We start from the raw sequence: 13,440 nt of genomic DNA, 5'->3' as shown, positions 1-13,440 counted from the left end.
AGTGCAGGTCACACGTGATATGTGACCATGTGGGTGGCTTGCAGGTCACATGTGATCTGTTCACCCAGCCTTCTGCCCCTGAGCCTTTTGGATTCTGTGCCACCTACAGATTTAGTGCCACTCAGTTCCAGGTGCACCCTTCGCAGTCCGCACTGCCCTGCTGGAGCTGGGCCCTGTCAGCCCCTTTGCAGCTGGTGAGGTCAGCCTTGTCAGTAGAAGGCGCTGCAGGGTCTGGGACAAGGCCTTGCAGTGGGGTCCAAGATCCTCCTCTTCCTTCTCTGTCCGACAGGCCTCAGGGCTTGGCCAGCGAGCAGGATGCCCAGTGGGGCTCACCTGGTGCTGGCAGCACCCTCGGGCTGCTCTCCAGAGAATTCCTTGGGTGCCCTGCCCTCCGGCCCCAACCTCGGCGAACCTTTCTGCCACGCCAGGGCCGAGCAGCGCCTCCTCCGGCAGCTGAGCCCTCACTCCCACGCTCTCAGGGATCTCCCTGCCTTCAGTGGCCCCCGTTACCCGTTAGAAGTTCTCTGTGTTGAGCTTCAGCTCTTCAGATCCTGTGCGGCCGAGGTCGCCTGCCTCCCCGCGGTGATCTCCACGCCTTTGCTTTGTTCTGGTGCTGGACACGGGCCCTGCTGGCCCTGGAGAGACTGCCCCTTCCAGGGTCAGGCAGTCCCCAGAGTCAGCCAGCGGCGCGTCTGTGAGCCTTCCTGAGCAGACCCCGGCCCCGGGCCACCCCCCATCCACCTCCTCCTGCAGCTCCTGGCCCCGGCCACATCACCCGGCCCCACTCACCATGGCCAGGCCCAGACCACAGGGCCAGCCTGTGCAGCGAGCCCAGAGATTACCCCAACCCACCAGCCCTCGGCCCCCGCCCTGCACACTCCGTGGAAGACAATGACACTCTCACCTGTCGCGACCCACGACTAAACACTCAGGGTCACTCCAGGTGAACTGGCTGCCAGAAATAACCACACAGAGACGGAGAAACACCTTTTTCTTTGGGTCGTGTGACGGCTCCTCCAACCTGAGGAGTCTGTGGAAAGAGAGAGTGACCCCTTTTATTGGGGAGAAGCCATTCAAATGAGGCAAGGGGTCAGGGGTCAGGGGTTGAGTGCAGCTTCCTGATGTCTGCTGTCAGCGGTTGACTGACACCTGGGGAGGCCACGCCCATCTCATGAGCTGTGTGGGGATCAAGGCAGGGCCAGTGAAAAGACAGACTGAGGCCCACCCAAACAGAGGGGCCACGTGGGCTCCGCCCGCCCTGTGTACTCAGTGCCCAAGGTTCACCCCCAGCCCAGGGCGGGCTCCCCACACCTGCACTCTCGCATCGCTCAGGGCTGAGGGGCACTCGGTTCCTGTGTGGCCGCTCCCGACATCGTGTGGTGGTGGTGCACGCTGTCCGGGGCTGTGGAGGCACATCCCTCAGAGAGCTGGTCCCCCGCCCCGCGCTGCAGCCTGAGTCCTGGGGGAGGAGGGCTTGCACACAACCTGTGTAGGGGTGTGCAAGGGGCGTCCGGGGAGGCTGTGGGATCCACGTGTCCCCAAAGATGGTGGCAGCAGGATGGGAGCAGAGGTGAGCTGGGGCTAGAGCGACTGAAATGATACTTGGGTTTCAGCAAAGATAGGTCAGAGCCCTGGGCCAGGTCTTGGTGCCTCAGGGTGGGACTGAAAGAGACAGGCTGCAGCCACTTCCTGGGCCCGTGGAGCAGGACAGACATCCAGAGAATGAGTGGGGGTCTTTGGTGGCAAAGCCCCAGCTTGCCCCCGCCCTGGGCCTCTCCCTCACAGCCGCCTCTGTCTTCCAGGAAGCCGAGCGGGTGCCAGCTGCTCAAACTGCCCTTCTCCATGTCACAGACCCCTGGGAACTACATCACCTGTAAGTGGCCCCTGGTGGCCACGCGGGCCCTGGCACCTGCCCACAGGACGGCACAGCCTGGAGTCTGCCTGGGTCCCCCAAGCCATCCACTCAGCTCTCACTGTCCCCTGGGAACCTGACTCCTGCCCTGGGGAGGGAGCGTTCCACCTTCAGTGCCCAGTCCCCAGCCATCCCAGATGGTCCCAAATGCTGGTCACATGCTCTGAGACTCTCCCCGTCCAAGGGCTAACTTCCCTGAATCTCCCAGATCCTGGATGCCTCCTGACGGCTGAGCTCCCTCCACACCTCCTCCAGGCATCGAGAAGGTGGGGCTGTGGCCTCCCTTGAGGTCCCAAACCCCACAGTCCAAGCCCTCCGTGACCAGTTTCCTTCCAGGGTGGAAACATCTGATCTTCATCTGGCTGCTCACGCCCAGGAGCTACGGGGTCGCCTACTTTGAAGACAAGATGAATAACCAGGAAATAAACATGATGATGCTCTTCAGTATGCACCCCGGGCAGGGCCAGCGGGAGCGTGCAGTGTTCATGCACCGTGTGTGCCTGCCTGTGTGCACCTGCAGGGCACATGCCTGTAGGCATGTAGAAGTCACATGTGTGTGCACATGTGTGAGCCTGTGTGTAAATGTACATGGATGAGTGTGTGCAGGGTGAACCTGCATTGTCCACTGCTCACGGTCACTTCCACACTGACCCGGCGCCATCTGTCTGACATTGCGTCCTCCTTCAGCCTTCCCCTCCTCAACCCTGGCCCACCCTACACAAGTGGCAATCTCATGTGGCTGTCCTTGGGACTCTGCCCCTGCACTCTGCCCCCTGCTGGCCCTGGGCAGGGGAAGACCCCGTGTGGGAGGACGGAGTACCCAGGTGTGAGACAGGGAGAAGCCAGAGCGGGCGTGAGGGCTGCTTCCACTTTCAGATGCCGACTGAAGGTGGGGCAGATAGCGAGGCCCCTGCGCCCTCCAGGTGCCCGGAGCCGTCAGAGTCCACATGCAGGAGGGGTGCCCCCGGCCCCTGCCCCACCCCCTGTGGACGCCCCACCTTCCACGCCCACCCTCACCCCACCTCCCTGCAGGCCGCACCCTGGATGAAGACCCGGGGGCCCTGAGCCTGTTCCAGGAGTTTGTGAAGAGGAAAGGCCTGAACGAGACAGAGATCACCGCCCCTCCGCAGGCTGGTAACCAGGGCTCTCCCTCTGGCTCCTCCCTTCACCGTGGTCTCCACTCTCCTGGGAGGGGCCTTTGGGTCTCCTTCCTCCTGTGAGGTGGTGACCACCCGTCCCTGTCCCTTGTCTCTCTTGGGTCTGCAGAAGCCTGTGAGTTGCCCAGAGAGTCCTAGAGCAGCAGGGGGCTGAGAGCACCCGGGAGGGGCCTGGGGAGCCGGGCAGAACTCCGAAGGTGGAAGACCTGCTCAGCCAGGGCCCTGCACCTGCCCTGAGGTCACCCTCACTGTCTTAATTAGTAAAAGCGATTCTTCCCAGGCGAGAGGTGGTCTGGCTGAGCCAGCCTCATTTCTATCCAAGCCTCCCTGCCCAGTGAGACTCCCCTGGCCTGTCTCTGCCCTCTCTGGATGTGTGCAGAGTCAGGTCCAGCGCAGACTGCCCCTGGTGGGCACTGAGACTGCCCCTGGCGGGCACTGTCCCCTGGGAATCTGGCTCTATGCAGGGGTCTGCCAAAGCAGAGCTGGCCTGGAGGTCAGGAGCCCCACACTGGCCGAGGCACATCCCGTCCCCTCTCAGACCACTGGCCTCCCCCTGGCCGGTCACTCCTCTACCATCTCATGTGTTCACCACACAGGACTCCACCCAAACACCATTGCAATGGCTTTGCCTTCTCTTGACTCTTCTGTATGAGGCTCGAGGTTTCTGGATTATCCCAAGGTCTTTTTCCTTACTGATTTTCTTCTTATTTGTAGTAGCTCATAATTGAATTTGTCTCTGCAGTTACAGACCCATAGGTATGAATTACACATTGATCTGCTCTTTGTTACCACGATGGAATACCTGAGGCTGTGTGCTTGATAAAGGAAAAAGGTTTGCCCAGCTCACAGTTGTTTGTTCAAGGGCCTGGTGACTGTCAGCGCGGCTCTGGTGAAGGCCTCTGGTGGGGGTGTATGTGAGAGAGACATCCCATCGTCACACAGGAAGCCAGGGAGCAATCCGGGATTCAGGCTCACTTTATTTCTATACTGGGAATTGAACCCAGGCCCTCTTGCGAGCCGAGTATTAGCTCACCCTGTAACAACAGCTCTCAAGAGAGCTCAGGGGCCCACACGAGCTATTCGCCCTCCTGGGGGGTCTTCAGTGACCTAGGAACCTGCCCTGGCCCCTCTCCTCCCAACGTGGCTGCACTGAGGACCAAGTTCCCACACCTGAACCCGTGGGGGCCACGCCTTGCCCACACCTTGGCCACAGTGAGCACTCCACCCCCTTCCCAGCTTGCATTCTGAGAGCTGGTCACTAGTCCCTGTCCCCATAGGGCCAGTGGGGGGCGGGATTCACCTCAGGCTGGTGGTGAGGCTGGCAGTGGGCAGGAAGGAAACCGGAGGCCCAAGCTGTCTATGAAAAGCGGCACTGAGCTCCTTACAAGGGGGGCGGGGACCCCAGCCCTGGAGGCCACTCTTCGTTGGAGCAAAGGGCTCCTGACATGGAGTTGCAGGTCACCCCTGTCCGTCTCCTCTGCCTCTGAGGAGGGCTGACTCTTGGCATTGCGGGGAGGACTCGGGGAGGGGCCGGATGGGAGGTGCCCCCTGGCCACCAGCTCTGGACCCAGGAGCCGGTGGCCTCCTCCAGCTGGCTCAGGGGCCCCTGTGACAGTCTCCAGGGCAGGTTTCATGGGATGGTACATGTGCACTTGCGCTGGAGGACCAGGCGCTGTCCCAGGGTGGCGCTCTCACCGCCCGGCTGCTGGGTCCTGCCCCGCGACAGCTTTTCCTGAGGGGACCACTCCTCCGGCCTCCCCTGGACGTGGGCGTAGGAAACCACCCTGAGTTCTCCCACGTGGGGAGTGTCGTCGTCTTTCCATAAAATTCAAATGAATACGCAGAACGCGGAAGAGAACCCTTATACCTGGGGGAGGAGGGTCACCCCATGGACCCCTCTGGTTAACAAAGGACGCCCTGCCCACCTGTCAGCAGCTACCTCAGTAAAATCTGCCTGACCCACAGGGGGCAGCAGTGCCTCCTGAGGACACTCAGCCCTGCCAAGCACTCCGGGCACCGGGTGCCCATCCCTGTGATGGTGCCCTTGCCCACACCACCCTGCCACTCTGGGTCCCTGTGGGACCCAGCGTCTTCCCTAGTGAGGAGCAGACAGTGGTATTCTGGGACAATGTCCACCAGACCTAGGGCTGGCATGCGGTCCTCCTGCCCTTTGGCTGATGTACAGGGCTGTCCCCTCCTAGGCAGAGCTGTCCTCAGTGCTGGCCTCTGACCCGTCCAAGAGATAGAGCCAGGAAGTGCTGCGGACACTGGTCGCCATCCTGACCTAAGCCCCAGGCCCTTCCCACCATGGCCCTAACAGGGACTGTCCAGCCCCAGGGGACACAGAGCAGTCTCCTGTCACCTTGAAGGAAGAACCCAGGGTCAGAGGAGAGGTCACTGGGGGTCATCGAATCTCAAGACCAGACCAAGGCTGAGGACTCTGCCCTCCTCCTGCACAAAGGCCCCGAGCCCGTGGCATGGAACGGAGAGCTGTCCTCTGGGGTGGGGACAGAGCAGCGCATGGCCCCTCAGTTGGCAAGAACATGGAACTCCGTGGTCATGGCGGCCAGAGACCCCTCGACTGAGAACGTCCTTCCAAGAATGTGCATCAGGGTGCTGGGGCCCAGCCCCCAGGGCAGCCTGGAGATGGTCCTGAACACAGTGGGCTCTTGCTGGGCTGGGTGACCCTGAGCAGCACAGCCTCTGGGCCTGGCTCCAGGATGGGGCAGAGGTCTGGCCTGCCAGTACCTGGGTGTGTCCCAAGTCCCTGGTGCCCAAGGGAAATGGCACCCAAGGGGTCATGGCTGGGGGTCCTCCCCACTGTGGGTGGGTGGGTGTGGGGGTCAGTGCCCACTCTGTCCTGGGCCCAGGAGTCCCTTCCCCAGGAGACCAGGAGTCCTGTGGAGGATGGAGCAGGGCTGAGGGGCAGCCACTGTCACCTGGGGGGGGGGCTGGGTGTCACAGCAGAAGCCAGTGGGAGAGGTGACGGTGGTGACAGGGGTCTGTGGGGCCGGGACAGGGGGAAGACACGCTCCTGGGGGTGAGGCAGGTGTGCATGGGGCCGGCTGAGGACACAGTCGCAGGCCACCACAGGCCAGTGACCTTCCTTGTGGGGACTGCTGGCCCTCTCACCCCATGAGAAGCTGGTATGTGTGCAAGGGCCCTCAGGCTGCAGAGAGCAAGGCAAGGTGGCCTGCTCCTCATCACCGTGGCTGGGCCACAGGGCGTTCCCAGGTCCCCATGTGGACCACCCACTGTCCAGGCAGGGGGCTGAGGGTGGGCAGCGGGCACAGACCACCTGTGAGCCTGCACCTCACTGACCTGCCACCCTCGGGCGCCCAGCCTCCTTCTCCAGAGCACTGCCCAGCAGCCCTGCAGCCCCGGAGCCCGCTCCCCGCAGGCCCCAGGCCCAGCCCTGACCCCGCCCCACAGACAGGACCATGAAGGCCAAGGTCGTGGAGGAGTTCCACAGAGTGCTCCAGACGCTGTCCCAGCCCGTGGGGTCCTCCTGGACTGTCCCAGGGGGAGGTAGACCCAGGCCACCCCAGCTCTGGGTGCAGCCCTCTGCCCCTCAGCAGGAAGCCAGGGCACCCGAGTCCACTGCTGGTCCCCCAGGAGTAGGGCAGCACCCTCTGTCCTGCGGGCCCTCCCCAGTCCTGCCGGCCTCCCAGGTGGGGTGGGTGGGTGCAGGACTCCCCCAGGGGTGCCGCCTCCCTCCCCTGAGCCCCAGACCCTCCCCCGGGCTGCTGAGTCCCCCCCACGTCTCTTGTCCCCTGACGCCCTGTTGCCCTTCCTCTGCAGAGCAGTGCTGCGTCTGGGGAGCTCCTGTGGGTCCTGCCCCCAGGGCCTGGCACGCCCACCTGGGTCCCCAGGCAGGTGGCCCTGCAGGATGGGCAGGATCCTGGGGTTGGTCTTACCATCATGGAGGTCAGGCTGGATGCAGTCAGTGTCCAGGGGCCAGCACGACGTGTCCCACCGCCCTGCTGTGGGGTCCCGTGCTTCCTCCTGGGCTCAGGGCCTGGTGTGGAGGTGAGAGGCTGGGGGCGGGGGGGCTCCTGCTCACAGGGATGGAACAGGAAGCCAGGATCGGGACTGTCATAACCACAGCACCAAGGGGGTGTCCGCAGCCCCACCCCAGTGTCCTCAACATGCAGATCTTCCTTTGTCTACTTACGTTACCTTTAAACCAAAATCCTTGGCCTCCTCCACGGGTCAAGCTGACCCCTGCCCTCCTGTGCCTCCAGAGAGGCCTCCTCCTGTCCTTCCCAGGGGTGTTGACAAGCTGAGGAGGTAGCCACCTGTGTGCTCTGCGTCCTCTGCGGAGCCTGCTCTCTGACTGAGGGTGCAGGTGCCGGCACCAGCCACTGGGACTCGCGCAGACCCACAGGCACTACTGAGAAACGGATGTGACTCCATTTTTGAGAAACCAGCTTCTACCTCAAGGCCTGTCCTAAGGAAGGGGGCGTGACCCTTGTCCTGGGAAAAAACCCCAGAGCACTCCTAAGCACACACCCACCCTGCTGAGTTGTTTATCTACAAATAACAGGAGAGATCTGTGGTGCCCAGGTGTCCCTGACTCAGTCAGGCTAGGTGAAGACCCAAAGCAACCCCCTAGCAACCTCTAATCAGCATGAGACAGGGAAATACCTGGGATGCCAGATGACCCCCCAGTAGTTTATGGTGTTGGGAAACCAGGTCGTTCAGCACGAACACCCCTCATGGCCTAAACCAATCAGTTCAAAGGAACCCCCTCTTGTACTAGCCAATCACCCCTACCCAACTTGTTCCCGCCAGTGAATGTGCTAATCAATGTTGTTTGACTTTCCCGCAGTGTGGAATGATTTGCTGTGTGATGTTGTGACGCATAGAGTATCCCCCAAAACCTATAAAATCTCACTGAACAAAGGACCGGGACTCACTCCCTGGGACCGCTGCGTCGGGAACGGTTGTGAGTCCAGGCTCGAGCTGGCAATAAAGACTCTTGTGTGATCGCATCGGATTCGGCTCCTGGAGGTCTACTGGGGTCCCACGAATCTGGCATAACACTACTGCTGGGGAAAGGCCTCAGCTCATCACCTACAGAAGAGGAACGTCCATTTCCACAAAAAATTGTGAAAAATCTAGAAAAGTGAATACAGAACATGGTCTCAGAATGCAGGAGCCGGAGGGAGCGCAGGGCCCTTGGTGCAAGAGCAGAGCAGGTGGGAGAGAAGCGTAGAAGGGAGGGGAAGAGAGAGAAAACAGCAAGGAATTAGGAAATCCAGAGACGCCAACTAGTAATGTCTGCACCTCTGCCCCAGACAGGAGTGGGGAAGGTGGGGATTCAGCCCACCTGTCAGAAGCTACAGGAAAAAATTCCCCAAACCAAATTCCAGAAGCCACCAATGACACAGATTGGGAGAGAGTTAATTAAAAGAGTCACAGGGATTATACTTTCACAATATATTCTAACCTTTTTTTTTTTTTTTGGAGCAGGGGGTGTGCTAGAGATTGAACCCAGGGTGCTTTACCATTGAGCCACATCCCCAGCCCTTTGTATCTTTTTTATTTTAAGACAGGGCCTCCTCAAGTTGCTTAGGGTCTTGCTAAGTTGCTGAGGCTGGCCTTCAACTTATAATCCTCCTGTCTCAGCCTCCCAAGTGCCTGGGATATGCTAACATTTAATATTTCCAGATGGACGGCTTTGAAGCCAAATGTAATTGCCCGTGAAGATCAGGAAAGACTGTAAAAATGCAAGCAGGGCCCTCACAGGGCAGATGGCAGCCACATGCATAGAGCCTGGCCCGCATCCAGGTGCCAGGGAGGTGGCTGGTCTCCTGCTCCTGTAGGGAACCAGGAACCCGGACACTTGCTTGGTTCCAGGCACGGCCTCCCCGCTCCTCAGCACTGGGAAAACACCTCCATCCCAACCTGCAGACACAGCACAGTGAAGGAGGGCCAGGCCACAGACCATTAGAGCTAAGGCACCAAGGGATGTCGCAGTGCCTCACAGAACAGCCTGACAGAGGCCATTACTGTCCTCACGGCCAGGCAGTAGCCCGTGCCTGGACCAGCACTTGGGCCCAAGGACCACACCTGGGTGTGGCGCCTCCTGCCTCCACCCCAAGCTGCCCTACACCCCACAGCACTGTCCCCAGAGCCCAGCAGATGGGCCATAAGAGGAGGTCCAGAGGCACCGAGCCGCAGCAAGGGATCCGAAGAAGAGCAGATTCCTCTGTCGACGGGGTTAGCGGAGGCAGCAGGCTCTCCCTGAGCCGCCGGGCTGACATTGCACGGGCTGCCAGGTGGGAGCCACAGGCAGAGGTGCCCGCCAAGGGCGTGGAAGTAAAAACCCACAGGAGACCAGAGGCAGGCACAGAGGCACAGAATGCACACTGCCTACCAACTGCTTCCTGCTGTAACTTGGAGCTGATTGATATTTCATAGCCCTGAAATAAAGAGTTAAAATAAAGCAGAAAGGACCGCGAGCCCCACCGCCCACAACAAGCGAAGCAGGTGAACCTGAACCCGTGAAACTGACGACTTCAGAAGGAAACAGGCCCCCCACCCCACCCCCCGCCACGCTCCATGGCTGCGGGGCGCGTCACTTCCAGTACTGGGTGGTCAACACCGTGGCAGGGACATCCTCATGATGTGGCACTTGGCAGAGGCCCCGTCAGCCTTCCGTGTGAACCACCTGGTGCCACCAGGCCCCCCTTTGCAGTGCCCCTGCTGACTGGCCCTTCAACCTGGCAGGACGCCTGGTGGCCCAGGGCAAGGAAAACTGAAGGCAACCTTCTGTGCCCAGCAGGAGGCCCCCTGGTGGACAGCCCAGCAGGTGCCCTGGGAGGACGGGCTGAAGGGCTCACTGCCAGGGCAGGGACGCAGACAGGAGGGCCCCTGGGCCTGGCCCAGCAGAGCCAGCCTTTCACCTGAAGTCCTGAGAGCAGGGAGCGGCGTCTCGTCTCACGTCGTCACGGGGAGAAGAAGGAAAGGCCAGGGACACAAGAGAGCCAAAGCCATCCCGGGGGCCTGGAGGCGGCAGGGAGCGGCGCCCTCCTGAGCTGTGGCGTGTCCAGAGGGGTCGCAGCACCTGCCAGTTTCCAAGGACAAAGCGGAGGGGTCCCATCAGTCATTTTGAATCAACCACCGTGGGCACCACGGCTGACATCGGGTGGCCTCAGTCCGAGGCTGGGGGCCTCAAGCGCCGGTGGCCTGCTCCAGAAAGGTCTGCGTCTTGTCCACAAGATTTCCATGACCTAATTCACATGTACCCCCTCACCCTGGGGTGCCCCTTCTCTCCCCGATGGTGGCCATTTGTGTCCCCACCTGGCTTTCTGGTTAGTCCTGCTAGAGAGCTACCCACTGTTGATCTCAGCGTGGGGCCAGCGTCTGGCTCCTGCGTCCTGCAGTGTTTCCTGGCTCCTGCCCCCCGGCTGTCAGGTGGCTGTTTTCCTCCTGCTTGCTCACGTTCCAGTCGTCGCTCCAGGTCCGCCTTACGCAGCTGCGGGCTTGGCTGCTGAAGCGAGGCTGGGTGTTGGCTCATGCCAGTGCTCTGTGCTTCAGAGCTCCCTCCGACACTGCGTTGGCTTCAGCCTGCGTGGTTCAGTAGATTTCGTCCTCATTTTTATTCATTTAAAACTATTTTTGAATTTCCCTTGTGAAGTTCACTCATTGTTTTTTTTTTAAATATCTTCATTTTTTATTGATCGACTTTATGTGATCCTGAGGTTCGAACCCAGTGCCTCACACACCCCAGGCACGTGCTCTCCCCCTGAGCCACAGCCACAGCCCCCACTCCTTGGCTCTCAGGTGGGATGGCTTGATCCCCAGCTCTTCCCTGTCTCTTTGTATGGATGTCTATTCCAGCTCTGCGGTGAGGTGGGCCTGCTGTATGGTCCAGGGTGTGGGCCACGTCTCTCTGACCGCTCGTTCTGCGTGAGACCAATGTCAGGCACATCAGCTGTGCTAGTCTGTCCACTTCCCTTCATGCCAGGAGGAGACCTGGGCTCTCCACCCCGTGCTGCGAGGTGACACCTGCGTCACTCCATGTATCCTCACCTCCGTTATCTGTTGCCCACGTGGATTCTCTTTTTTTAAATATTTTTTTAAGTTGTAGTTGGACACAATATCTTTATTTTATTTATTTATTTTTATGTGGTACCAGGGACCCAACCCAGGGGTCCAAACCCAGGGGTCCCAACCCAGGGGACCAAACCCAGGGCCTCGCCAGTGCTAGGCGAGCGCTCCACCGCGGAGCCACCACCCAGCCCACGTGTGGATTCTCTTGATAAACCTCTCTATCCTTTTTCTTGGAGCCATATTTTTACTGGTGTGTGACAGTGGCACACAGTGGTGGATCTGTGTCACACACTCATGCACACACACAGCAGAACAACATGATTTGGTCAGTGTCCTCCCCAGTGTGTCCCCTCCCTCGCCGCCTTCCTCCGACGTCCCTCTCTCTTCTCCCAATTCCTGGGTTTCCATGAGAGTCACCTACACCTTTCTTCTCCTTTTTCCCCTCGAGTTTCCACAAATGAGAGAAAGCACGTGACCTTGACCTTCTGAGTTTGGCTTATTTTGCGTGACCTAATGTTCTCAAGTTCCATTTTCCTGCCACTGACATAATTCTGTTTCTATTGGGGGGGGGGGCTGAGTAAAGCTCCCGTGTGTACATACACATTCTCTTTGTCCGTCCACCCACCGAGGACACCACGGCCGGCTCCATGGTTTGCCGCTGTGAACCCGGGTGTGCATGGACCACGGAGCATCATGACTTCGATTCTTCAGGACAAATACTGAGGAGTGTCACAGCTGGGTCACATGGTGGTCCATGCCTAGTCTTCTGAGGACCTCCACATGGTTTCCACAGTGGCTGCCCTAACTTAAATCCCACCAACAGGGTAAAAGTTCCCTTTCCCCCACCTCCTCTCCACCTCTCCACCTGTCCACATTCACTGCTCTTTGCATTCTTGACGACGACCATTCTGACTGCAGTGAGATGCAATCTCAGTGTAGCTTTGATTCACATTTCCCTAATTGCTAATGATTTCGAACATTTTTTTAAAAAATTGTTTTTATATATTTTTAGTTGTTGATGGACCTTTATTTTTAGGTGGTGCTGAGAATCACACCCAGCACCTCACACGTGGAAGCAAGCTCTCCACCACTGAGCCCCGGCCCAGCCCTGAACGTTTTTCATATATTTGTTGGCCATTGGATTTCTTCTTTTGAGAGTGTCTGTTTGATTTGTTTGTCTCTTCATTAATTGGGTTATTTGGGGGTTTGGGTTTAAAGTTTTTTGAGTTCTTTAATATGAATATTAGTCCTCTGTCAGAAGAGCAGCTAACAAAGATTTTCTCCCATTCTGTGGGTTCTCTTCACGTTCCTGTTTCCTTGGCTGTGCAGAAGATTTTTAATTTGATGCCATCCCGTCTGTTAACTCTGGCATCATTTCCTGAGCTGAGGGGTCCTATGGGAAGCTGCTGTCTGTGCCCACACGCTGGAGTGTTGACCCTGCGTTGTCCTCTAGGAGTCGCACCTTTTCTAGTTCGATTCCAAGGTCTTCGGTGCATTTTGAGTTGATTTTCGTGCAAGGTGAGAAATAAGGATCTGTCTTCTCCTCTGGGTCAGTCCCTGTGGGTGGGAGACAAGGCTCGGTGACAGGGACCGTGCTCAGGACGCTGAGCCCCACATTGAACCCTCACACACACGTCCATCAGAGCCCCTGAGCCTCAAGCCTGCCCTCAGCCTGAGGCAGATCAGATACCTCTTCCCCACTCGGCTAATTACCAGCCCTCACTCAGGAGCTAAAGACCGGGCCAGCAAGACAGAGGGGCCTGGTGGGCCGGCCTGAGGGGCTGCAGAACCTGGCAGGTGGTAGGTGCCACCCTGGGCCCCACACCAGGACCAGGAGGCCCCGGGAGGAGGAGGAGGAAGCCCTGCTCTGTCCCTGAGCCGGCAGCAGCTTCACCTGGCCTCAGAAGTCTTGGCTCTGTGCCGACCTTGGCCACCAACAATGGGTAGATGCAGGCCAGGCTCTTGGCACACTGTACCTCCTTCTCGTCACCTGCAGGGGAGGCTGATTGGTGGGGGTCAGAAGTGAGGATGGACTTGAAAACACCTTGGAGAGTTAGACGGGACCAAGGATGAGCAGCTAAATGGACCATCCCATCACCCCATCACCCATCATCCCTTCACCCCCATCACCCATTACCCCATCACCCCATCACCCCATCACCCCATCACCCCTTACCCCATCACTCCCATCACCCCATCACCTCTTACCCCATCACTCCCATCACCCTATCACCCCCATCACCCATCATCCCTTTACCCCCATCACCCATCACCCCAAAATCCCCATCATCTATTACCCCATCACCTCTA

At 59.1% G+C, this 13,440-nt stretch overlaps 1 protein-coding gene across 1 annotated transcript; it reads left to right on the top strand.

Annotated features, from left to right (window-relative positions):
• Positions 1–911: 911 nt before the first annotated feature.
• LOC125619724 (major allergen Can f 1-like) lies at positions 912–3,917 on the top strand. The gene is made up of 4 exons (XM_048813357.1): positions 912–1,873; positions 2,249–2,356; positions 2,945–3,046; positions 3,179–3,917. The coding sequence occupies exons 1-4, from the start codon at positions 1,723–1,725 to the stop codon at positions 3,205–3,207; spliced, it is 390 nt and encodes a 129-aa protein (XP_048669314.1). The 5' UTR covers positions 912–1,722; the 3' UTR covers positions 3,208–3,917.
• The last annotated feature ends 9,523 nt before the right edge of the window (positions 3,918–13,440 follow it).

This window comes from Marmota marmota, unplaced genomic scaffold, assembly GCF_001458135.2.
Source record: "Marmota marmota marmota unplaced genomic scaffold, marMar, whole genome shotgun sequence".
In the NCBI taxonomy this organism is placed as follows: Eukaryota; Metazoa; Chordata; class Mammalia; order Rodentia; family Sciuridae; genus Marmota; species Marmota marmota.
Note: the sequence above shows the minus strand (reverse complement) of the source record. Positions and strands in the feature narration are given on the sequence as shown.